At 46.8% G+C, this 23,099-nt stretch overlaps 2 protein-coding genes and 1 long non-coding RNA gene across 8 annotated transcripts in view; 1 reads left to right on the plus strand and 2 right to left on the minus strand.

Moving 5' to 3' along the window:
• Positions 1-1,630: 1,630 nt before the first annotated feature.
• UCP2 (uncoupling protein 2) lies at positions 1,631-11,997 on the minus strand. Of its 3 annotated transcripts, none has more exons than XM_078603025.1 (8): positions 11,823-11,997; positions 9,132-9,275; positions 7,885-8,201; positions 7,097-7,316; positions 5,473-5,670; positions 5,011-5,112; positions 4,147-4,327; positions 1,631-3,066 (listed from the first exon to the last, which is right to left on the minus strand). In XM_078603025.1, the coding sequence occupies exons 3-8, from the start codon at positions 8,008-8,010 to the stop codon at positions 2,952-2,954; spliced, it is 942 nt and encodes a 313-aa protein (XP_078459151.1). In that variant the 5' UTR covers positions 8,011-8,201; positions 9,132-9,275; positions 11,823-11,997; the 3' UTR covers positions 1,631-2,951. The 3 variants fall into 3 exon arrangements, with proteins under 3 accessions (XP_078459151.1, XP_078459149.1, XP_078459150.1); XM_078603023.1 differs by having other exon boundaries at positions 9,132-9,311; XM_078603024.1 differs by lacking the exon at positions 11,823-11,997 and adding an exon at positions 9,990-10,014 and having other exon boundaries at positions 9,132-9,311.
• Positions 11,998-13,263: 1,266 nt separating this feature from the next.
• Positions 13,264-16,412, plus strand: LOC144724129 (uncharacterized). The gene is made up of 2 exons (XR_013586442.1): positions 13,264-14,787; positions 15,953-16,412. It is a non-coding gene; the product is annotated as an uncharacterized LOC144724129 (long non-coding RNA).
• Positions 16,413-18,364: 1,952 nt separating this feature from the next.
• C2CD3 (C2 domain containing 3 centriole elongation regulator) overlaps positions 18,365-23,099 on the minus strand; it is a 46,181-nt gene continuing 41,446 nt past the window's right edge. For 3 of the 4 annotated variants that reach the window (XM_078603013.1, XM_078603012.1, XM_078603011.1), the window contains exon 35: positions 18,365-21,151. In XM_078603013.1, coding sequence (XP_078459139.1) covers positions 21,014-21,151 — 138 coding nt within the window. In that variant the 3' untranslated portion in view covers positions 18,365-21,013. Of the gene's footprint in view, positions 22,563-23,099 lie in introns of all 4 variants that reach the window. The other variant, XM_078603015.1, reaches the window with a different exon arrangement.

Raw genomic sequence — 23,099 nt, forward strand, 5'->3', positions numbered from 1 at the left:
GCCCTTAACCAATCAGAGAGCGTGGGGTGTTTGCTCCCGCCCTCTTCATCACTCCGCCCCGCCCCCCCCCCAATCACGTCGCACGTGGAAGCGTGCCACGTGGAAGCATTTAAACGTCGTGGAGTTGTCGCGCTTGAGGTCGTTTGTGTTCACGGCATCGCCGTGCGCCGTCACCGAAACGCACCAACTTCTCAACGATGGGCTTCATCCATTCCAAGCTAAGGAACTCACTGGCGCCCACGATTGTGGAGAAGCTCGTGTTCATCAAGACCAACCTGCCCGCCGCATTCTACGACTACCCCGTGCCCGACGGCCCCGAGTACGATAGCAGCACCGACGAGGAAGCAGCCTAAGCCTTGGATTAGAGTTTCGTATTCATTAAACCAGGTCTTAATTCCCCGAAATCGGGTTTAATTGTATTACAGAAAAAACCCGATGCCTGCCGCTGGAAAAATCAGGTTTTTTCCACCCATGAAACGCACAATGTTCGTGAACGTTCGACCATCGCGGTTCCAACCCAGGGTCCGCCGCGTCGAAGGTTGTGAACCGCAGGGTTATGGGGGGTTCGGTTTTTACTTTGTTAATAACTCTTTGACGAGGCTGGAATCGGGAACGGGTTTTGAAGGCTCTCCCATTCCCAGTCGCCGAGAAGCATTTGGTTAAACAAAGACATCGATAAGGCTCCAGCGAGTGTGAAGACGCGCGCAGAATCTGCATTTGACGTCACTTTGGTCGCACATTGCATCGTTCACATCGAGGGCCTTGACCCATTTGGACCGGCAGGCACATGGTCCGAGGCCCAGCTCCATGACAATGATTGCAACTCCAGCGGTTCAACAACCTCACGCAACATCTTTTACATTTGTGGCAATGACGATTCGGCAGAGTTATAAAATCTCCTCTGCATCTACATGCCGAAGCTCAACATCCAGGGGTGACTTCTGGGCCCTCGGTTCCGTGCCACTGGCACTGGGGTGGTTTCTGACAAAGGCTGCCAACGGAATCCGGCTCCGTTTGAAGCCTTCAAGTTCCACCGAAAATAATGTATCATTTGGAAGTCTTTTACCATGTTAACTTAGACCACTTCTTACCCCACCCCCATTGGCATGTAAAAGCGCCTTAGTTAATAAAAGGCGCTATTGAAGTTGCAATTATCATTGGCACACATCTCAAGGACTGGCGAAGCACCACCGATGCACCATGTTGTAGTATGGCTTTAAATCGCAACCTTCATGCGAGATACAAACCATCAGCAATCGTTGGAGCGGGCCGGACAATAGAGTTCCACACAGCTGCAAGCAACGGATATCGGTAGCCTTCGTAAATCACACAAGGTGGGGGGTGAAGAGCAAGACTTTGGTGTGTTTGTGTTTTAAAGTCCTCTTAGCACGAGACACGTGGCACCCTCCCCCGCTACTTCTCGCTCGGGGCAGACGAACACTGGGGAGGCCTTCAGCAAAAGTTTGACAAAAGGTCTGGACACTTGCGCACCCCCCCACCACCACCATGCACAGTGAGGTTTTCCTCGTTACTCTCCATCATTAAATTACATTTCACGTTTACGCGTGAAGGTGTATCACGCTGTAGTTGCGTTTTTTTGTGGCTGAAATAAGACAAGGAACACGATCACTTGTACATTTTAAAACATGCAAGTTTATTTAATTAAACCAACATTTTCAAAACGCCCACAGCAAGCTGTGTCGGTAAACTGAAGATGTGCGCGCGCGCGCGTGTGCATAGTTTCAAAAACGTGTCAACAAAGCACCCAGTTAGCTTTCACGTACCATCGCAGAGAAATGAACCACAGAGAAGCACAACTCGGGCATGCACCAGGAGATAAAACACATCAGGATTCAGAACCGCCACGATAAGTTATTCATGTGGAATTCAAATATCCTCAACCCTGTCGTTTGTGGGGCCTAATGTGAACCATCCATAGAAAACACGCGCTAGTTTGAAATGTAAACGTTAAATTATAGTCGTATACCCCCCCCCCACACACGCGCAAATAAATCAGCCATTCGAGAAAGACGTCCACCACTCTAATTGTACCAGCAGCTGTCGCCTTATAAAATACACATTAATTATTGCTCACTTAACCGAGCGTCCGAAATTCAGCAATCTTACAGTTTTGGTCTACTTACAATTGTGCATAAGTGATGCAGTTAGTTTAACAATGCTGTCGCAAGGTCAAAAAAACCCGGAAAAATGCTGGTCAACACATGGTTGTAAGTTCATTAAAAAGGTTGAAGCTGCTGCAAATATGATAAAAGGGAAATTAAAATCCTCGTATGGTTAATGCCCAAAGTTTAAGCACAAACAAAGATTCCTCAGCTGTGCAAATATCACCAGAGAAGACATCCTCCTAAAGTCATTTAAATAATCACCATGTACTAGAACAGTTGTACTACTTACAACTGCCACTAATAAAAAAAAAAGTAAATTTCGACCAGCGATCAAAAGGCACAACAATTTAATGATAAAAACTCAAAATACAGACTAAAAAAAAATAGGAAAAATAATTATTTTTGCTGCGAAACATCCTGGAATATGCGGCAAAGGCGTAAACGATAAAGGCAGAGCATTGGTGGAATAGGACCCTAACCTGGTCTGGGTTTAACGCGCGAATTCTTCCTTCCACCGCAAGTCAACTTAAACTTGGCCATTTACAATAATTAAAGAGTTTCAAAGCAAGTGTTTCACATTGACGAGCAACACAGGCAAAACAAAAAAAACCCCTTAATATTTGGGGAAAACATAGATCAGGGGCAGTAACGGCTGGAGCAATGAGCCCTATGAAGAAGAAGAATATTAATTATTTCGAGCAAAATGTTTGCTGTGCGTAATGTTGTTCTGTCCGACGACACGTCTTGCACCACTTGGCTGCCGTTCGCGTGCTTGGTCACGTGCACGGAACGACGGACCGTTGGGGGGCTGCACACAACCTCCTTCTAGAAGGGCACCTCCCACGACTGCTTGGCCATCATGATGCCGCGCTTGAGCTGCTCGTACGTGACGAACATCACCACGTTCCAGGAGCCCAGGCGCAGGAACGACGGCACAAACCTGCAAGCGACGCACGCACGGAAAACGCGCGCGTCAAGCAACGCGAACACACAGCCATGCGAGATGAAGATCCAATCTCCCCACCCCCCGCTCCCCCCAATCATTGCAAGCCAAGAGGATCACGTGACGTGTTAAACCAATGCAAGACAAGGTGCGATCAAGAAGCAATTTGTTGATCATCATGTAGGCGATTTCTGTTAGAATATTAAAGTGTATTTTTAGTGACTAATGCTTTCATTATAAAAAAAAACTTATTCATTTAAAACACAGACCTCAACATTGGGTGTGTGTACATGTAAATATACAAAATGCAAACAATGATATTTTATGAGACATATCCGAGGGTGCGTCTCTACATCCACTTTCATCATCGCGCTCGTAGCGGCGTATCTGACATGGAGGTCCTGTGCCCTCTTAAAATTGGTATGACGCTTATTTAATAAGAGTGGAATTGGCATGTAATGATTAAGCATCCCCCATCCCAATCAATCACATCTAAATACAAAGCATCAAATCTTTGTTTTGCATTGGAAAGTTTGGCTCTCCAGTCTAAATTGAGATTGATTTATTGTTTGTTCCCAAGCCAACGTCGCACCAAATCATTTGCGCAAATTGTAAATAAATTGTTCTGTACGCACTCAATTTCATACAAGTACAACAGTAAAACCTTAGATTGCGAGTAACTTGGTCTGCGAGTGTTTTGCAAGACGAGCAATTTTTTTTAAATAAATATTAATTTGACAAACGAGCGAGGTCTTGCAATACGAGTAGTACGTGTACACTCTTTGTCTGCCGAGCGTCACGTGATCACAACTGATATACGAGTGCTTTGGATTACAAAACACGTGTCCGGAACGAATTATGCTCGTAATCCAAGGTTTTACTGTAATGTGTATTAAGAATCTAACGTGAATATTTAAGAAAAAGTACGTGCCAACTACCTACCACTACGCCAAACGGACAAGCAATACACACAAGTGGAGACGATGGGCATACACGGGGGGAGCGGCGTAAGCTGCGAGTTTAAAGATCACGTCACGCAACCATCGCGGCGAGGGGGCAGGTGCTTGACGCTCTTACCCTTTGTAAAAAGCCATGGCTCCTTCTTTAGTCAGCATGAGGTAGGCACAGTTGAAGGCACTGGGATACCGGCCGGGGGCAGAGTTCATGTACCGCGTCTTCACCACATCCACAGGAGACGCCACAATGGTGGTGCAGAAGCCCGCTCCGAAGGCGGACACGAAGTGGCAGGGCAGGTTGTCTGCGAGAGACGGAGGAGAGGGAATCGGATTGAGATTGGCCAGGGCAGCCCGGGTGAGTGGCGCGCTTGACAAGTCAACCGGCAGGCTAAACAATAATCAAATGCAGACATGCACCTGAAAATCGGGTGTACAAAATGTGTTGCGTGCATCCTGCCGTGGACTGGGGTGCGTCCAAAAATAATAAGAGGGTCCCGAGTCGCTCATGTAAACATGCGAATTAACACAACGCTCGCAATACGTGCATGTGAGATTTGACAGACGATTAAATGAAAGTCACATGCCTCGGATTAGGTTTCATAGAAAAAAAATCGTACGAATAAGATAAAAATAGATATGAATAAAATATGAAGCATCAGAAGATATTCAATTGATCATTCATATCGAAATTGCAACTGCCTAAATGAGCAAATTGCATAAAATGTTTTGCCGCGTGGGGGGGGGGGGGTGAAAAAAAAAATCACACATGCTTGGCATTAGTGTTCCCTTCGTGTTAAATACGGGGCTTCGGAACATTTTAAGGGTGGCAGTTTTTTCACGGTTATGGGAGCAATGCCCCGTCAAAACAAAAACCGGGTTGGAAGAATGAACCCTGCCCAGACCTAAGGATGCACTGCACTGCCAGCGTGCAACCTCTTGCACTAGTTGGTGCATGCGTGCGTAGGTGCGTGTGGGGGGGCCTCACCAGTCAGCAGTTTGTACTTGAGGATGGTGTCCTTGATGATGTCATAGGTCACGAGCTCTGCGCAGTTCACGATGGCGTTGCGCGTGATGTTGGGGCCGGTGCCTACACGGTCACAATCAGAAGAATTACACGACCATCACGCGTGGTTCAACTTAATACGACCATCTCATTAGACGAGTGCATGGGAACGTACGACGTCTCATCGTTTTTAAAAGTATTTAAACAAGGCCGATTGAACAATATTTGTTAACATTAAGAAGTCCCCGTGAAAAACCTAAGGCTTCCCCACTCCCCAGAAGCCTTCGAGGCTGAAGGGGGCACGCTGCGACACGAGATTTCTCAACGGATTCTCCGTCTCGCAACACGACACCAACAGCACGATATTGGGAATGGAGAGACAGAGAGAGAGCGGGGGATGCGTTTGTAAAGAGACGGAAGGCTGCAACACGGCCGTGCATTTACCTTTCCAGAGGCCACGGACGCCCTCCTCCCGTGCGATGGTCTTGTAGGCATTGATGGTTCCGCTGTAGCGCTTGGAGGTGCCCAGCATGTTCACCTGCGCCTGGAATCGAACCTTCACCACATCGGTGGGCTGCGCAAAGGTCACGGCCATCGCACCAGTGGTGCAGCCGGCCAGTAGGCGGCAGCCAATCCCCGCGTCTGCGATGCGCACGCAAAAAAAAAAAATGGAAAAAAATAAGTCAACTATGCAAAAATCACATTACAATTCAACATCAGTTTTCAAATTCCTCATTTCGAGCCAAGGTGACCTCGTCCTATCTCAAAGAACAACAGTGGCCAATCTGAGATTCACATATCTATACTCAGCAGAATTCCCTAACGTATTGCATAATGTACATTTGTGTGCCAGGCAGTAATACTGTATACCCTTGCGGTATATAAACTACTTAAACTCATTCGCGCTTTGGGCAAGAGATACCTGGCAAATGTAAAATGGTAAAAAAAAAAATCGTTGACTGTCTGTCAATCCACTGCTGGATGAAGGCCTCCCCACACCATATCGGTTGTAGGGCATGTCAGTCGTGGGGGTTATTTGACCATACTTCACAGCGCTTGTCAGTGCAGGTTGGCAAAGGGAACACTCGGCACCAGTTTATAGAAAAAAAAATCGCTCATCGCCAATGTTAGCTACGAGCAATAATGGAACTCAGGTCACCGGGTTCATCGTGCGGTGCTTGAACAACTGCACGACCACTCTCAGTAACAGTTACTAATAGAGACTTTCAGTGGATTATAACTATTCACAGAGTACAGTCGGAATTAGTGGTTAATGCTTACATATGGCATATTGAATCCACAAAGACTATACAATTACATTACTTTCTCTGTAACCAGGATCGTGTCAACAAGTCTTGATAACAGCTTACGAAGAGTACTGTTTTTTTCCAAAACACTCATGTTCCTGGAGAAAACCCATCCACACAAGGGGATATCACTCAAGCCTGCACCGATAAGCTGCTGGAAATCTAATCTACTTTCTGGTGACCACAAACTGAACATTTTCACAAGCAGGTGACCCCGTTCCATTGCCATTAATAAATACTAGATTATTTAAAACTTGTGCGTGTTTTTGTTTACATTGTGGTGAATAGGTCACACCGAGATATACAAATCGAAAACAATCTCCTAATTTGCGGTCCAAAATAACACGGCCACAAATTTGACTCGTTTTAAGCTGGCGATCCAAAACAACGCCGTGTGCAATTTACACGCAGGATGGTGACAATACGCGACATGCAATGCGCATATTCTTCGGTTCTTTCGGTAAAGTCACGTAGATGCAGTCACGAAAGTTTTAAGTAAAAATGCAATGCATAATTGGAGGACACCTATCTTACAGTCACAAGCGCACCCTTTTCCGTTGACAAGTCAACCTTTGCAGGCATTGTTAATCTAATTTCCAGCCTGTCCGACGAGTTCATAATCTGACGAGTTCGTAATCATTTGTAGAAGGTGTTAAAGTTGGTTTAACCCATCCTTGCGCGTACCACGAGCTTACAAATTAATTCACCGCCGTCCCGCAAACAATAAAAAAAACCACGCAAAAGCAGCGGCGGCAGCTCACGTTCAGCGCCGTTGGTGTAGAAGTTCTTGACGGAGTCGTACAGGCCGATGCGGACCGAGGCGAAGCTCATCTGTCGTTGCAGCCCGGCGACGAGGCCGCTGTAGAGGCTGCGCGGGCCCTCCGTGCGCACCATGGCCGCGATGGTGCCGAACACACCGCGGTATTGTACGCCGGCAGAGCGCGCCGCCCCCTCTCCGCCGCGCTGGCACTCGCCCTGGACCTGACGGCACAAACGCGGGAGATGAAGAGACGGTCGACGTCGGAAAGACCTTATTTCGTTGACCCGCGAGCGATTTGCCACGCGCCCAAAGTGGACCGCTGGGTAATATAAAATGGAGTCGCCTCTCTCGATTCTCTCGACCAGCAGATGTTCAGACAATCGACTTAATTTTGGCAGGACAAATTAGGATTGGCAACACGTGCGTTTTAGGTATTAGGTAAGTAAAGGTTTTAGGAAACCCAGTATTACTCTACAAGTGATGGGTAAATACACCACGTAATACGAGGTTGGGGATTAAAAACCCTTCATCGCTCACCATGTGTCAAACCAAGTCGCCCCATAATCCAATCCCCTCGGCTGCAGTGCCTCCTGACAGACGATGCCGCTCTACCATCGTGATACTAACAACAACAACCACATTTGTTTTTCCAGTGCCATAATTTCAGACAGCGTAACGATGCCGAGACCTCTGGCGACGCGCGAGCGTAGGAGGCGCACGGCGACTCTCGGTTTAAGTCGACACTCAAGCAGTGCATCTGCGGTGGTGCCACAGCAGCGCACTCCGTACCTGCAGGCGGACTTTAGCCGTGTCCAGAGGGAACGTGATGAGGTCGGCAATGCACGCCGCAGTGCCGGCTCCGATGAACTTCACAGCCGCGGTCGGCGGAACATCCGTGGGCCGAAGACCAACCATTTTCCCCTCTGTGCGAGCGTGTTATGTTGACTTGCGGCGGATATTTCCAAAACGTTTTTTTCCACAAACGTGAAAAAAAGCCTAATTCTGAATGTATTTTATAGCACGAAATGAGCGGAGGGTTGGTAGAGGTGGTAGTGGTGGCGGGACTGATGTAATGAAGATGCAGGTAGGTGTACTCTGCCCGAAATCTGGGGACAACAAAACAAATATAGAAAAACAGAGTTTAATAACAAGGATTTTGAAATTACGAATTCCTATACATTAAAAATTCTTCATTTGGAAAATGTTTACTCAAGAAAGCTCAATAACACGTATGACTCCACTTCAGATGAAGACAATCCCTGCTCTGGTCATTTGTAGTAAACTCATTTTAGTTTAAGCAGCAGCCATTCAATGTAATACAAGTTTTGGAAAAGAAAAATCACAGGATATATTTACAAGACTTGAGAGAATTACTAAAATTTGACGTTGAAATAGGTTCCAGTGACGAGCAATAACCAAACCAGCCTTGGTCTGCAACTCCTCAACAAGCCCGCACTGACCAGCATAGTGAAGTATGGTCAAATGAGCCCAACGATTAACATGAAGTGGAGAGGGCTTCATCCAGCCGAGGATTTACAAAGGACAGAATCATTATAATAACAATCGGGATAACCCTGTACATAACTACATTAAATCACAAGAATCCCATTTTGGAAAACTGTAACCTACTAAATCTTATTTCGGATAAAAGTTTGGTTTTATTTATCTCTTAATTTCTCAGTGGCCATGACAAATGTTTAACCATAAGAGGTGTTTTGGGCTAGATCGCGATCCAAACCAAAAACACATTATTATGGACGATATTTGTCGCGAAAGCCTACGTGTTAAAATGTCTACCATTACATAACACATACACCACATGCTTCGTGGCTCGGGCAATTATGACACTCGCCACAAGATGACGCTAGAGCATTCGCAACTTCGCCCATGCCACAGATTAAAAGTGCATTTCACCAAGACGCCCCGAGTACGTTGAATTGAACACGTTGCGGCAGCGACAACAGCAGCCAAGACTGGAGCCTCAAACGAAAACCACGGAGGAGGAGGAAGGGTTGGTGGTGGTTGCAAGTCCTCACCTTGATGGGAAAAGGGTTCTCAGCTCATCAAGACTCCCGAAACGCGTCCCTTTCACTGTAGTGGACCGTTTGGCAGAATTCTTGGACCAGGGCTTCTTCCATAAGAGTGGCGGGGACGCGACTCTTTAAGCGCATAATACGATCCTGTTGCAGTCCGCGAAACACAGCCAGTCCGCTCCCCTGCACAAGGGGGGGCGCGAAACAAGACGAAAGTTTACGACACGCGTACACAGTGGTGACATGCACAGCCCTTTCGCGAACCCGCTGCTGGAAGAGGGCCGCCTTTCGCATTCAGCAGCGAGGCCGATATCATCAATTTACAATGCATTAAAGTTCAAGCACATGGTCAATTATACAGTACCCGTCAAAAATAATACATACGGTCGCATCACCGTCATCAGTTGCTCTCAGTGTGCTTTTAACGTTCAATCGAAATAAAGGTTTTAAAAAGAAACCCCAGGCCTTCATCCAGCAGTGGATTATAACAACGGTCTCTTTTTTTTTTCTTCTTGGTCCTTTCGGTAAAGTCACGTAGAAGGGAAATAATATTGTTTTATTATTTCCCTTCTACGTGACTTTACCGAACCAAGAAGATGAATCCCTGCAGTCACGAAAGCTTTAAATCGAAATTTAACAGTCTCTTTATAAAGCCACGTGCCATCATTTACAATAGTTTCCACTTCGGCCAGCAACTATGGGGAGAGAGCGGTGGTCGCAGCGGCTAAACCCGCACCACGCTACGACCCAAGGCCACGGCTAACATCAGTGGCGAGCGACGGATTACACGAGCCCCCCCCCCCTCTGATGAATCAGCGCGGCGAAGCAAGAGATCCGAGATGAACGCCCACGACCCAACACCGTTGGCGGCGAGGCCAGGAGGAAGATCCCTCCTCCATCTTCGCAGACACACACACACAAATGTTTTTACCACTGCACCATTTCATTAATTATTCCGTTCATTTGCCCGGGTGAACTTGGCACAGTTGGGCAACAAAAACAGGCAACAACGACGTTGCCCAACAGCTGTTTCCATTGTGGCAGGGGCCGGCATCCAACATAACAACGAGGAGCCGTTGTGTTTTTCTCTTCTCTCATGCGGTAAAAAACCCTCAATATTTTAAGAGCCCCCAATGCACACGTGGTGAACACGAGACGGTGGTGCTTAATAAATAACACCACGAAGAAAGTCCTTAAAACAATGAGCGCACATTGACGACCCCTGAACTTTAGCAAGGAGGTGGTGCGTGTGGTGTGTGCGGGGAGCGGTGGTGCAGCGGTTAGCGCTACGCTGCGCCACGAACCCGGCGACCCGAGTTCGACCAACACCCAGTGACGATTGTCTGAACCGGTCCTGGGCCTCCCCTAGGTCGACTCAGCCTCAAATGAGTACCTTGTGCGGTGTTTAAATCATCGCCACTGGGAGAGACAAAGGCAGCCGGGTGTAGCGCTGGCCACCCACCCCCTCGTGTGCCGTGCCGGCCTTTATAGGCACTGCTGCTCGCTAACAGCACTTGCCCCTACAGTCTGTGACAGGCTACACGGGGGATCTTTGTCTTTGTTTCCGTGGCGTGGCACGTTGACGACTCACGCCGGGGAGTGGCCATGCAAGTCGCGGCTCTGAGCCGGTTCCGCATTGAACAATGCGCGTGTTGAGACAGATCGATAGCCAACCACACACACCAGTGCCCATATACAGACAAAGACCCCCAGTGTAGCCTTAACAGACTGTAGGGGCAAGTGCTGTTAGCGAGCAGCACCTAAAGGCCGGAACGGTACACGAGGGGGGGGGGGGGGTGGTTGGCCAGCACCACGCCCGACCGCCTTTGTCTCTCCCAGTGGCGATGATTTAAACACCGCCCCAGGTGCTCATTGGAGGCCGGGTCGACCTAGGAGAGGCCCGGTTCAGACAATCCCCAACACCGCGAGCGGAAACCAGGGTCGCCGGGTGCGCAGCGCAGCACGCTAAGCGCATCACCACCGCTCCACACTCACAATCACTCGCTCGCTTGCTCCCCACTCACAATCACTATTCGAGCAGGTCTGGCAGGTCTGGCAATACGCGTGCCTCTCACACAGCCCTTCGTTTTAATCCACTGCCTGCCTGTGTGTGTGTATACGATAGCCTCGCCATGGTGCGCGTTATCCAAGAGAGAGCGAGAGAGAGAGAGAGAAAACTTCGTTCTTCGTTCTCCATGGGCTCTCCGCCTCGACACAAAGCTCACCGCGCACAGCGAGCGAGCGAGCGATACGCAAAGTCGCCAACATCGTGAACGGCGAGTTCGCGGTCACGGCGCTACAGTGGCCACGTGGGCGAGCGAGCACGTGGACAACGCAAGACGAGTACAGTGCACACGACCCGGCACGTTCTACTTTCAGACGTCCAGCCAACGTACCAACGTCTGCACTAGGAAGAGGAGTTGGCATTGTTAGTACAACGGTCCCCATGTCCCCAGCCCCCATGTCCCCAGCTTCCCAGCCTCCCAGCCCCCCATGTCCCCAGCCTCCCATGTCCCCAGCCTCCCATGTCCCCAGCCTCCCAGCCCCCCAGCCCCCCAGCCCACGTGTCCCCAGCCCCCCATGTCCCCCATGTCCCTAGCCCCCCAGCGCGTTTCTAACCCGAGCCTTGGCCAAGCCGTCCCCAACCATCGCGATCACACGCGGAGAAGCCGGGCGGGCTTGGGGGTTACTCACCCGAATCGAGGTGCTGGGCGAGAAGTCCTCCTCCAGCAGGGCGCCGCTTGTGCCTGGAGACCAGCCCGGCCTATGCGAGCTGCTGCTGCTGCTGCTGTGATGGTGATGGTGGAAGAAGCGAGATGCCAGTGGGAGGTGTGGGGGTGCTTGACGACTTCGTCCTGTGGGGGGCTTCAGCGCAGCCGTCGCTTTTAAAGGCCGGGAAGTGGTGACGACATCGTCCCAGGTCTCCTCCCTCCGCTCACTCCCCTCCCCTCCTCTGCCTCCACTCCACTCCCTCCCCTCCCTCCTCTACCTCCCTCCCCTCCACTCATCTCCGCTCCTCCAGCCTCCCCACCAACCCCATCCATGCCCGTTCCTCCACGTGCCGACCTCACCGTTGACGATTCAACTGACAACGAATTCACTTTCGTGTCTTGGAATAGTAAAAGTGATGTTGTTAATTCGATTGTAAGTCGCAGGGGAAAAGATTTGGCTTTGCGTTTCTGCCGTATCGCACTCACATGTGTTTAATACAGGTCTCTCTTTAGTCGCAATGATTTCTCCCGTAACTGATCATTAAAAAATGTGTATATCTGATAGGCGCATTGATTTATTGGACTGGTCACGGCTTGAGTCAGTGGCGAGTGATATCTGAAACGCGTCTGAGCTCACCCACTTCCACTCGCTAACCTCTCAACTACAAGGGTGGTGAAGTATGGTCATACAACCCCGATAATTGACCTGGCGTGGGAAGCCCTTCATCCAGCAGTGGATTGACGCAGTGGCCGTGAATTAGTATTGAATGTTGCACACAAACACGTTTCCTCCAGTGAGATTGCAACGTATTTTCATGTTCTACACGCAATTTGATGGCCTTATGGTTTAAATATCCAAATGCAGAAATTGACGCAGGGTGTGATTGCTTAAATGAAGAATCTAGAATGATTCAAGTCAAATGTATTTGTTAATTAGCGATGTGAAATAGTCTCACCGAGCAGAGATGCGTTCCTGGGTTTAATATTTAACAAGGCACATCAAAGGCATGAACCCATAGATTACCTCGCTGGTGAGACATTGATCAGCAACGTGGACATTCCAAAAATGCACAAATGCGTTGCATTGTCCTGTTGTGACGATGTTTTTTTCTCGTCACTTTCATATTCAAACACGGACACTGACAAAGGAAATGTAAATCAAAGCTGCTGAAGAAGCATCGAGAGGCACATGCTTGGAATTACACCGAGACACAAAAAGAGGAACACGCAAATTAGAGAGGGTTAAATTTCGATTTAAAGCTTTCGTGACTGCAGGGATTCATCTTCTTGGTTCTTTCGGTAAAGTCACGTAGAAGGGAAATAATTAAATAATTAAAAGAACGCATAATAAAATAAAAAAAAATTATGTTTTCTTTCTTTCTTTTATTATTTCCCTTCTACGTGACTTTACCGAAATAACCAAGAAGATTAGAGAGCGTTCGCAAGCTAAGGGCATCATTTCTATTACTCTTTCGTTCTTTCGGTAAAGTCACGTATAGGTATAAAAAAAATCACATGTCATCAAAATTAAGCCAGAGAGCAAATTGTTCAGTGTTTCTTGCAGAACTCTTGTTTTAGACTGGCGTCGTTGGTCTCACAAAGCCACTTGGTATAAATGACTTCATTACATTTATTGAAAACCTCGTTTTAATCTCCATAATATATACAGGGCGCTTAAAAAATTATCACACTTCCGAGAATTGGCAACAATACCACGATGAATGTGGCCTCCGGGCTCTGGAGACCACCTGGAGAAGATTCCAGGCACGTGTTGACAACGATGGCTTTTTGAAGCTATTAACATACATTTGTTTTCATGTTACAGTGTAGTATTATCCGTTAAAAATATATTTGAAGGAACCTCTATTGTGGGTGAATCAGTGGCGCGGTGGTAAGCTCACTTTCCCTATCATCCCATCCTACTCGGCTCGATGCACGTACGGTTATTTTTTAAATATACATAACTGATATCAACCGATGTATCGTTATACATCAGATGTTATGCTTCTCTCCGTCCATAGTGTCTTCCTGGAGAGGCAGGGGTGCCATAAATATTCCATCCACAGCACCGCAGCCATCAGTGCCGCCGTCCCACATCAAACGGCGGAGCAGAGAACGTCCTTGCAAAGTGCGAAGCAAGCGGCAGGTGCTAAGCGATGGGTTAATCTGCGCCACGCGTGAGTCACACAGAGCTGAAACAAAACCGGACTTATAACGGCGTCAACTACTGCGCCACCGTTCCCGCATCCCTTAACCAACTCGTTCTGACCAGCGCGGTGAAATATATTCTTAGGTTTTTTTCGGTAAAGTCACGTAGGTAAAAACATTAAATTAATACAGCTATCGTGCTGTGACGGTTCCACCTGAAGACGGAGGCTTGTGTTGCCTCCGAAACGTCGTGAGTTTTATTTTATTTTTTATTTTACTTTTATAAATTTTGATTACAATTTTTTTACCTACGTGACTTTACCGAAAAAAACCTAAGAATATGAATCCTTGCAGTCACGAAAGCTTCAAATCGGTGAAGTATAGTCAAGCAACACCATGGCTGGCGCGGTGTGCGAACATCTTCATCTTAGCAGTAGATTGACCAAGGGATGTACATTAGAACGACGTGGTAATTGCAGCAGTATAGTGTATCAAGTGACGCGTGCGTTTGTGTCGTTTTACAGCAATAAGCGATGGGATTTTTGAGACGATGTCTCGACCCTCCCAAGCTTTGATTCTCTGCTATTGTCCACGCATCAGCAGGCGAGAAGGCGTGGCGATGGCTTGCTGGTTGAAGACTTGCGTCGGCGTGGGAACCAAAAGCGGAGAAATTATGGAGCAAAAAAGCAATGATCGGGCACGTGTGCATCTGCTCAGGGGATTGCGACATCACACGACCGTGGTGGCATGGGAACGCATTCATCCAACAGTGGACCGATGATGGTGGAAAAATAACTGAGGTGTTCTTTTAAAAGCACACGTTAAGTAGAAAACAACCCGAGACACGTGTGTATTGACTGCGGCGGGAGCGAGCGCGTCACGCCACGTGGCCCCCGCATGTATTTTTGTACAAACCTCCACAGCACCGTCACGCGTGCGTCTGTTCAAGGGGTAGTCAACAGTGTGACACTTGAATGGGCAACACACACGGCTCGCTCAGGCCGCTGGAACTTGAGAATTTCTTCAAAGTAAATGTTTCTCCCGATTTTCATTTTGTGCAACTGAAACATGGCATCAGAGTGTTTGCGTGGCTTAAGACGCGCACGTGTGGAGGCTGCATATGCCACGAGGGTACTGTGAACTCGACTATGACGGCACTTGCAAGCTCCGACCATGTCCATCCAAGGCGCTTGGCACAAATGAACCACAAAACTTCGCTGATCTCGCCATACACCATCATTACGCTCAATCCGCTCATCCTCTCAGCAGCAGCAGCGGCAGCTGCGTCTTTTGGCGAAGCCATCGAGCAAAGACAAAGACGGCGGTCACCGCTTTCAGATGCGCGTCCGTGGCCGTCTGGAACGCTCTTCCTTCCGATATTCGCAAGCCATTAGAGCTATGCACTTTTTAATCGAGTTTGAAAACTCATTTAGAACTGCGTTTTGTGTGTTTAGTTTGTTGTCCTCCTCTCGCACCTCCGATTAGCAGGGTTGGCTACTTACACTGCGCAAGAAGTTCAACACACATACATATGAATGTCCTTTGAACATCAGTGGCAAGGACAACGATAGTGATTGCTTATGCATAAGCTAATTGGCATGCGTTACAATAAGTGCACTTTAAGTTGAGGTCGTTATTCTAAAGTTAATCTCTCTGAAGACAAAGTGTTGCCATGTCAATGAAGTTCTTTACGATGTAGGTGCAATCTCGTTCCGCTAGAAGAGGGCTATTATGAACAGAAGTACAAAGAGACACCATTGTACTGTATCACTAAATTCTTACTATGGGCCTATCCAGACAGTAACGCGTATACTGCATTTTATATATATAATTATGTATTTGTTAATATTGAATCATCTCCTGACAGATGTTTTACTCAAATCCCTCATTCACTTCATTTACTTTGGTAACTTATGATGGATTTGTGTTCTTCCCCTGCCCCTACTTTGTTTGATTGTTATCCAGGTCTCCCTGGACTCGCTCACTCATCCGGTGCCGATGACGAACTCGTTGATGTATGGAATTGAAGCCCCCACCACCCATCCCGGTTTGCTGTGGTCTTCTTGGGGCGGGCATGTTGACGGGTGAGGGCTGACCCATCATGGCTAGCTATTGGAATGTGGGAAACAACTTATGCCGACGTAAACACGTGGGCGAAACAGAACACTTAATCAAGGTGTTTATTATTTTTTATTGGGGGGGGGGCTGGGGGTTAGATCGCGTAAATATAAATGTGTCGGTTAAACCCGACACCACCCGACATAGCCAATTCGTAAGATTTGTCACGTAAACAATGTGCAAATTAGTTTACTAGTTCAGCTCACCGGTGTGTTGGAGAGTAAACCCGCATCACTTACAATTAGCAAACCAAACAGAGCACACAGATCACGGTGGAAGTTGGCCATTATAGCAACGACGCTCGGTGCATTTTTTTCAAACTCTTTTTTTTAAACGCTGTACAACAACAAAAACCCACGCAAGAGGCCTCTCATTCAAATGCCGCCCGCCTATCACGGTCGCTCTCGACTTTGCATGCCGCGAATGTCCACATGAAACGGCACTGCGCGGCTATTTAAATGTAAATACTAAAAAGCGATTAGTGGCTCACTTGCAAAGGGTGTGATGTACGTAGCCAACCGTGCTAATCGGAGGTGCGCGGGAAGGACAACACATTTGAAACTCAATAACAATTTAATGATCATCAATTAACATTTAATGATGTACTTTAACGTTGGGTTGAATGAAATGTAAAATGGCTCGTCACGAATGTGCAGATTTGATGATGGCCCTGAATTAGCTCTACCCTAATGCGCAAATTGTCTGTAATCTAAGGAGGCTTGGTGGCACCGTTAACCACGGAGTCAGTTTACACACTCGACGATTTGATTAATACTACAGCTGCATTAGGGAATTCAAATCTAATAAAATACCACGTGATCATTACCAATGGCTATTGTGTGCCCGTGCCAGTGCACAACACTAACCACACATTTGAAATACTCTTACGACAGTATTGTATAACCGCGGTACAGCAGTAATGCACTTGCCCAGAACAAAATCCCGCTGCACCTCGACTCATGTTTCAGCCAGGTTCATGCTTGGAATGTTGATTTTGTGTCGAGCAAATTGGAGGGCTAAGAGGAACCCCACGCTTAGGAGGGGGGTAACAACCGACTATAAAACGATCCAGATAGTTAACGTCTCAATGCTAATTGTCCGAGTGATGAGTCGCACAAAATAATTTCCCTTTTAACATTACAGAGCGTGGGGTCATGCGATTAGCGAACACCTATTGAGTTGTAACGGAATACTACCCGGTGGTTGTGGCTCGCGCCGTCTCTGTGCCCCCAGTGGCCGATGCTTACACATCACACCCGGGTACTCGTTTAAGGTCGAGTCTTGCCACGGGACGGTGTTACTCGTGTCGCGTCGAGTCGTAGCACGGTGAGCGAAACACCGATTCAACACGCCACGCAAACTACCCCCACATTCACGCGCATCGTGACGATGATGTGGCAACCAGCAAGCACAAGACGCGTTTGCGTGCAGTCGGGAAGGTGTGTCCACTCCCCACCCAATGGTGAAGGGCGCGGGACGTGGGTTGTTCGCTCACGGCCCGCCTCATTTGAGACGCAAGCTCGGAGCTCTGGCACAAGCACGGTTCTTGAGAATGATTTCTTGCGAGACAACACGTACGAAAACATTTAGACGGGGCATTTTGACGTCAGGGCCAATACCACTCGAACCAGATTTTCCAAACAAAAGGCACTCGGTACCAAACTTGTTTTTCTCTAAATTTAGCGTTTCTATTTCATTTGTGTAATATAACCTTATGGCGGGACCCCGGGGTCCCGAATAAAATATTAAAAATGTATTTATTTTTGGCGACTCCGTCCCACCGCGCACACAAAAACGCCTGGCGCGGATTATTCTGTTGTCATGTCACGCCCAAGCGCAGCAGCGAGGACAAATGCGCAGAAGAAACAAAACTTTAACACTCCGATTAGCGCATCGTGTCGAGCTCGTCGTGAGGAATATATCGCCGTGTCGTTCGCCTTCAACAGACATACAATGACGTCGCAATGCAGTTGATGCGAGAGCCGGGGGCTTATGGGACCCCGGGGTCCCGCCAGAAGGTTAAAAATTACGTACGTCAGTAGAATAGAACAGCTTTTAGAGATGGAATAGCTATCAGAGATGGAATGAACTACCCCGAGTAGCCATATGATTTAAACGAGTACTGTATTATCTCGAGTTTGTGAAGCAACTTGCACCGATTACATAATGCTTAATATAAAACAGCTGGTTAAACTGACTTTCGCCAGGTTAAATCAAGTTTCAATATCTCCCAATAACTTACAGCACCTGCATTAAAAGTAAAATTGAGAATTTTATTTTTTTCAGTGCAATCACGTTTTATCCAGGACTGGATACAAAACATTTACTTTATAAAGATCTTGTAGGGAAACTATTACATAAAATGTACATCTCTGGGCACGTGAAGGAATGTATGCTTCTAAAGAAATCAATAGATACATTTAATTTCTATTGTGTTCAACCTATGTAAGTATATAATTGAACTGTATAAAATATACACACAGTATAATGAATCTGGAAGATAAGAACCTATTTAGTGCATTCTATACAATCAACAGCCACTGTTAATGCTGCCCAAATATGTGTGCAGTTCGGCTAGATTCCAAAACATGTTTAGGGTTAAAAGTCGGCTCATGAAGGTGACATAAAACAACTTCACGGTGACATCATGCTTCAACAACTATCTTGAGAAGAACGTTACTCTGCAGGCTGTAACATTTTGCATCTGTAGCTTGGGAGGCTGTGTACTCCTGGCTCATAGTTTCACTCCTACAGCTCTTTTGTCCATCTACTGCTGGGTGAAGGCCTCTTCATGCAGTGCAGGGAAATTTCGACCAGACTTCATCATCACGGTCAGTGCGGCTTGATGGAGGCTGGGAGTAGATAGATGGGGGAGCATAGACGTACAGTCCAACAAAGGATTGTGTTGTATCCTTATCTGCTCATAGTTTCAAGACAGGTGGCATAATTCCAGTGACTGGAATGCGGTGAAGGTGTCTCATGCCAAGCTCAGACCGATCTTGGCCAAACGATCGCCTCTCAAAACGACCGTTCCAGTGGAGCAGTGGTTGACACAACCACTGCGAAACTCATCCCGACCAATTCACTACTTTATGATTTCCTTTTATTATGCATGGTTCAGCTGCACACGTTTAAACTGGAAAACAAGGAACAGGGTCCCAAAGGCCTCCGCCCTCGGGTTAACTTCGTTTGCATAATACACACTCATGTTTGAAAACACGACAAAAACATCGCACACAACTGAAACAAACACAAAAAAATCACTCTCAATTACAAGTGCACTTATTAATCACAAACTAGATTTGAAGCTTTCGTGACTGCAAGGATCATATTCTTGGGTTTTTTCGGTAAAGTCACGTAGGTAAAAAATAAAAATTAAAATCACGACGTTTCGGAGGCAACACAAGCCTCCGAAACGTCGTGATTTTTATTTTATTTTTAATTTTTTACCTACGTGACTTTACCGAAAAACCCCAAGAATATAATCACAAACTACAGCGCATTCGCGTGCTACTGCCGTCGTACACAAGTGTGGGGGGAACTGTGTTCACTCACATGTCAGGGCCGAAAAGCCCTGCCTGCCTATGTTTGGAAGTCTAATTTGTAGGTGTTGACAGGACAAAGTGCGCCATGCTCTATTTGACAGTGTTCCAGTGTATACTTTAAATGTCGATTTTTTTTTTTCATAATTCTTTAGCAGCTATATTCTTGGTTCTTTCGGTAAAGTCACGTAGAAGTGAAATAATAAAATAATATGAATATTAAACAATTTTATTTTTTTATTGTTTTATATTCATATTATTTTATTATTTCACTTCTACGTGACTTTACCGAAAGAACGAAGAATATGAATCCCTGCAGTCACAAAAGCTTTAAATCTATAGCAGCTGATAAGATTATGGACAAATATTAATCGGTGTAATCGGCTTCAAACAGAAGCATGAACCTTGTTCAAATACATCTAAATGGAAGAGAAATATTGTAAGAAAATTGCACCATATAACCGAAGGTTACGATTGGCTCATAGGTTGTGGTTGAAACTATTCTATTTTTACATTTGGTCCCATACGTTGGAAGGTGTGGCTTTAACAACTTCAACTATCCAGCATTGAGTTATACGTGTCTATAATGTATATAAATAGGCGCATTGCCAAGCACTGCAATACGCATGTGTATAGCAAGAGCAGCATTGTGATACCATGTATGTTAAGAATATAAACTAACATCCTGCTAGGAGGTACAGTAGTCAGAGTGCATGCGAGTTCTTAGGGTGGACTCGGCCCTCTATCCCTGCTTGGTCAATACAATTAATTTGTGTGAAGTTAAACTCTGGTTGTCCTTATGTAATGTTGAACTTCTTTTGCACCGTACGTAGCCAACCGTGCTGCAGAAGGAAAACGAACTAAACACAAAAAGCACTTCTAAAGAATTGAGTTTTCAATTTAGGTTTAACCCGCTCTCACCACGAGCTGTAAACACAAGATCACTCTCCATGCCCATTTTAGTGGGAAACCACTGACCATCAATTCCAATTTCTCATTATTATCTGGAGATTGTCTATATCGCACGATATTGCTAAAGGTATGCAAAAGTTGATAAAGAATTACAATTTTTTTTTTACCAGTCCTCAGGACACGAGGAAAAGAGAGCTATTGCTTTTCAAGGGACATCCGATATCAGGGTGATACCTGCAATATCAATCGGCATCACGTCGACAGACCACCATCGAGAGAAGGGCGATCCGATACCAGCATTGCCTGCACGGCCCCAGCACCACAACCGTGATGCACGTTTAAAGTTGGCCAGACTCTCCCACAGATTTAGCTCACTGTCGAGACATCGAGACCTTTCAGCGCGACGCAGGCACGCATGTCCACTCGCAAGCACGTGTGCGCACGTACGCACGCACTATTCTGGCTTGGAGTAGCGGCTGGAAAAGATCTTCGCGATGCGTTTGGTTTGGTCTGGGGGAAGTGACGGTGCCAGGTGGGCTTGGAGTCGCGGAGTGCGGCGCGCGTTTGCCCCGCTTGTGCCAATCTCGCCCTCCTGTCACGCACGGGCAAGGGCAAGATCACATGGCAGACAATGCAGTTATTGATTTTGATGGCTTCGAAGTGCACATTAACGAGACGCGCGTTGCAGATGGACATTCAAAATGTCATCTGCAGCACATACTTTCGACATTGTCATCAGTGACAAAGGGGCATCTCTACTCACAACTGTACTAATCAAATTGTTGAAAGTCCATCAAGACAACAAGTATCCTTCAAGCGAGACCTGTATATATAAACAGCCAGATAATACATCAGCAATATTGGCTCAAACAAAGCAGTAGGACAAAAACAATGCACCAACTGTAAATTCACGTAAAACTAAATTACGTTCCAAAGGAACGTTGGAAGCGAAAAACAGGACAGGGTTATAAGAGGTCAAAGTCCTCCGTCGGGCCGGGAACATTGCTGCTCTCAGCAGGCGTTGTTTGTGCAGCGCACACCCACCTACGTCTTCGTGGGGGAGAGAGAGGCGGGAAGAGGGGCAGGGAGAGATGGGGCGAGGGGCCCCACTGAACGGGTGTCCCAAGTGGAATGTCCAGAGGCCCCAGGATTAGCATCTCACGAGGAGCAGTCGCGTGAATGCAGGGCCAAGACAACCAATCAGAGCACTGGGATAGGACGGGCCCCTGCTTGTCCAGTGCAAGATTTAGAAGGAAAAACAATCTCACTTGGGTGGGTGGGTGGCTGGTGGTGGTGGTGGGGAGGGGGAATTTATGGCACGGCTCACAGCGCTCAATTCGCGAGCAGGATTGTGTGATGAGGCCAACTGCAAGTGTCCTCCAGTTGAAGTTAATCTCTTCTGCCGTGTGAACAGCAGCGAGTGTAAAGTGGTCATTTCCATATCTATAGCGATGCCGGGATATGGTAAATATAGTACGTAACGTGATATTTTCCGCAAAAACGTGTTCAGTCTGTTGCTATGCATATACCCTTTTGCATTATTAATCAGTCTATAATCATTGCTCTTTCTCTCCAAAACAAATGTGTTACTAACCTGGAGAAAATTGCAAGAAGATTAAATAATGTTGAAGACGCAGCGCGTATATTGCGCACTCTATTCATACAGTTCTATATCTGTATAACGCAAGATGAAATACACATCGGAGTCTATGTTTAGTACGTTTTCCTTTCATGCAGAAGCTGCTGCTGCTGCTGCACAGTCTGCCCTTTGTCGGCAAATTTTCTTGACCAAGTTAGGTTTGCATAGTGGTGTGGCACAGGTGATGTTCACATTATCCGCTGTTGCCCAATAGCTGGTCACGCTATACCCATCGCACAGTAATTTTGGAAATGCATTCTTCCCATTGCGTCAGTCGTGCAAAAACCAGCCAGAGCCAGTCAGCGCCACTGAGCAGTTCGCTGTGCGGTTATAGTAGAGGCACCCCCCACCCCCGCCCGCCAATCTGTTGGAAACCGGAACAAAGAAAATTGTCGTACTTGGCAAAGTCTAAGCAGTGCCGGGCAGCTTGAAACAACAACAGGAAATGTTTCCACTTATTACGTAACATTGGACCTGTAAAGGAGATGTACATTAATTATCCTGAGCGGCAAAAAAAACTATCAGACAAATTGGGCTTTTACAAGTTCAGCTTCTATATCTTGATTTGAAGCTTTCGTGACTGCAGGAATCCATACTCTTTGGTTCGTTCGGTAAAGTCACGTAGGTAGACAAATAGAATAAAACAAAAAATAATGTCACGACGTTTCGATAGCAACACAAGCGGTCGTCCTCAGGCGGAAAATATAATCTGCTTCTATATGTTTAGACTTTCCAAATAAACACATTGTGTGCCAACCAACGATACTTTGGACAACTTTGAATAATTGCAAAACATCATTGTTGCATTTAAAAAAAAAAATCAGTTATCATCCCGTAATTCAATATTTCAACACCGTTACAACCACGGCCTCGAACGCTTGAGCCGTCCTGGCTTCAAGTA

This window comes from Lampetra planeri, chromosome 19 (genome assembly GCF_965212315.1).
Source record: "Lampetra planeri chromosome 19, kcLamPlan1.2.h2, whole genome shotgun sequence".
Classification (NCBI taxonomy): Eukaryota; Metazoa; Chordata; class Hyperoartia; order Petromyzontiformes; family Petromyzontidae; genus Lampetra; species Lampetra planeri.

Bases quoted from the DNA above. Each gene is read 5' to 3' on its own strand.
- UCP2 (XM_078603025.1), bottom strand. From the start codon at position 8,010: ATGGTTGGTCTTCGGCCCACGGATGTTCCGCCGACCGCGGCTGTGAAG. The intron at 7,317-7,884 runs GTACGGAGTGCG...TTGTGCCGTCAG, and splicing joins CGGCTAAAGTCCGCCTGCAG to GTCCAGGGCGAGTGCCAGCG. The intron at 5,113-5,472 runs GTAAATGCACGG...GTGACCGTGTAG, and splicing joins CGTCCGTGGCCTCTGGAAAG to GCACCGGCCCCAACATCACG.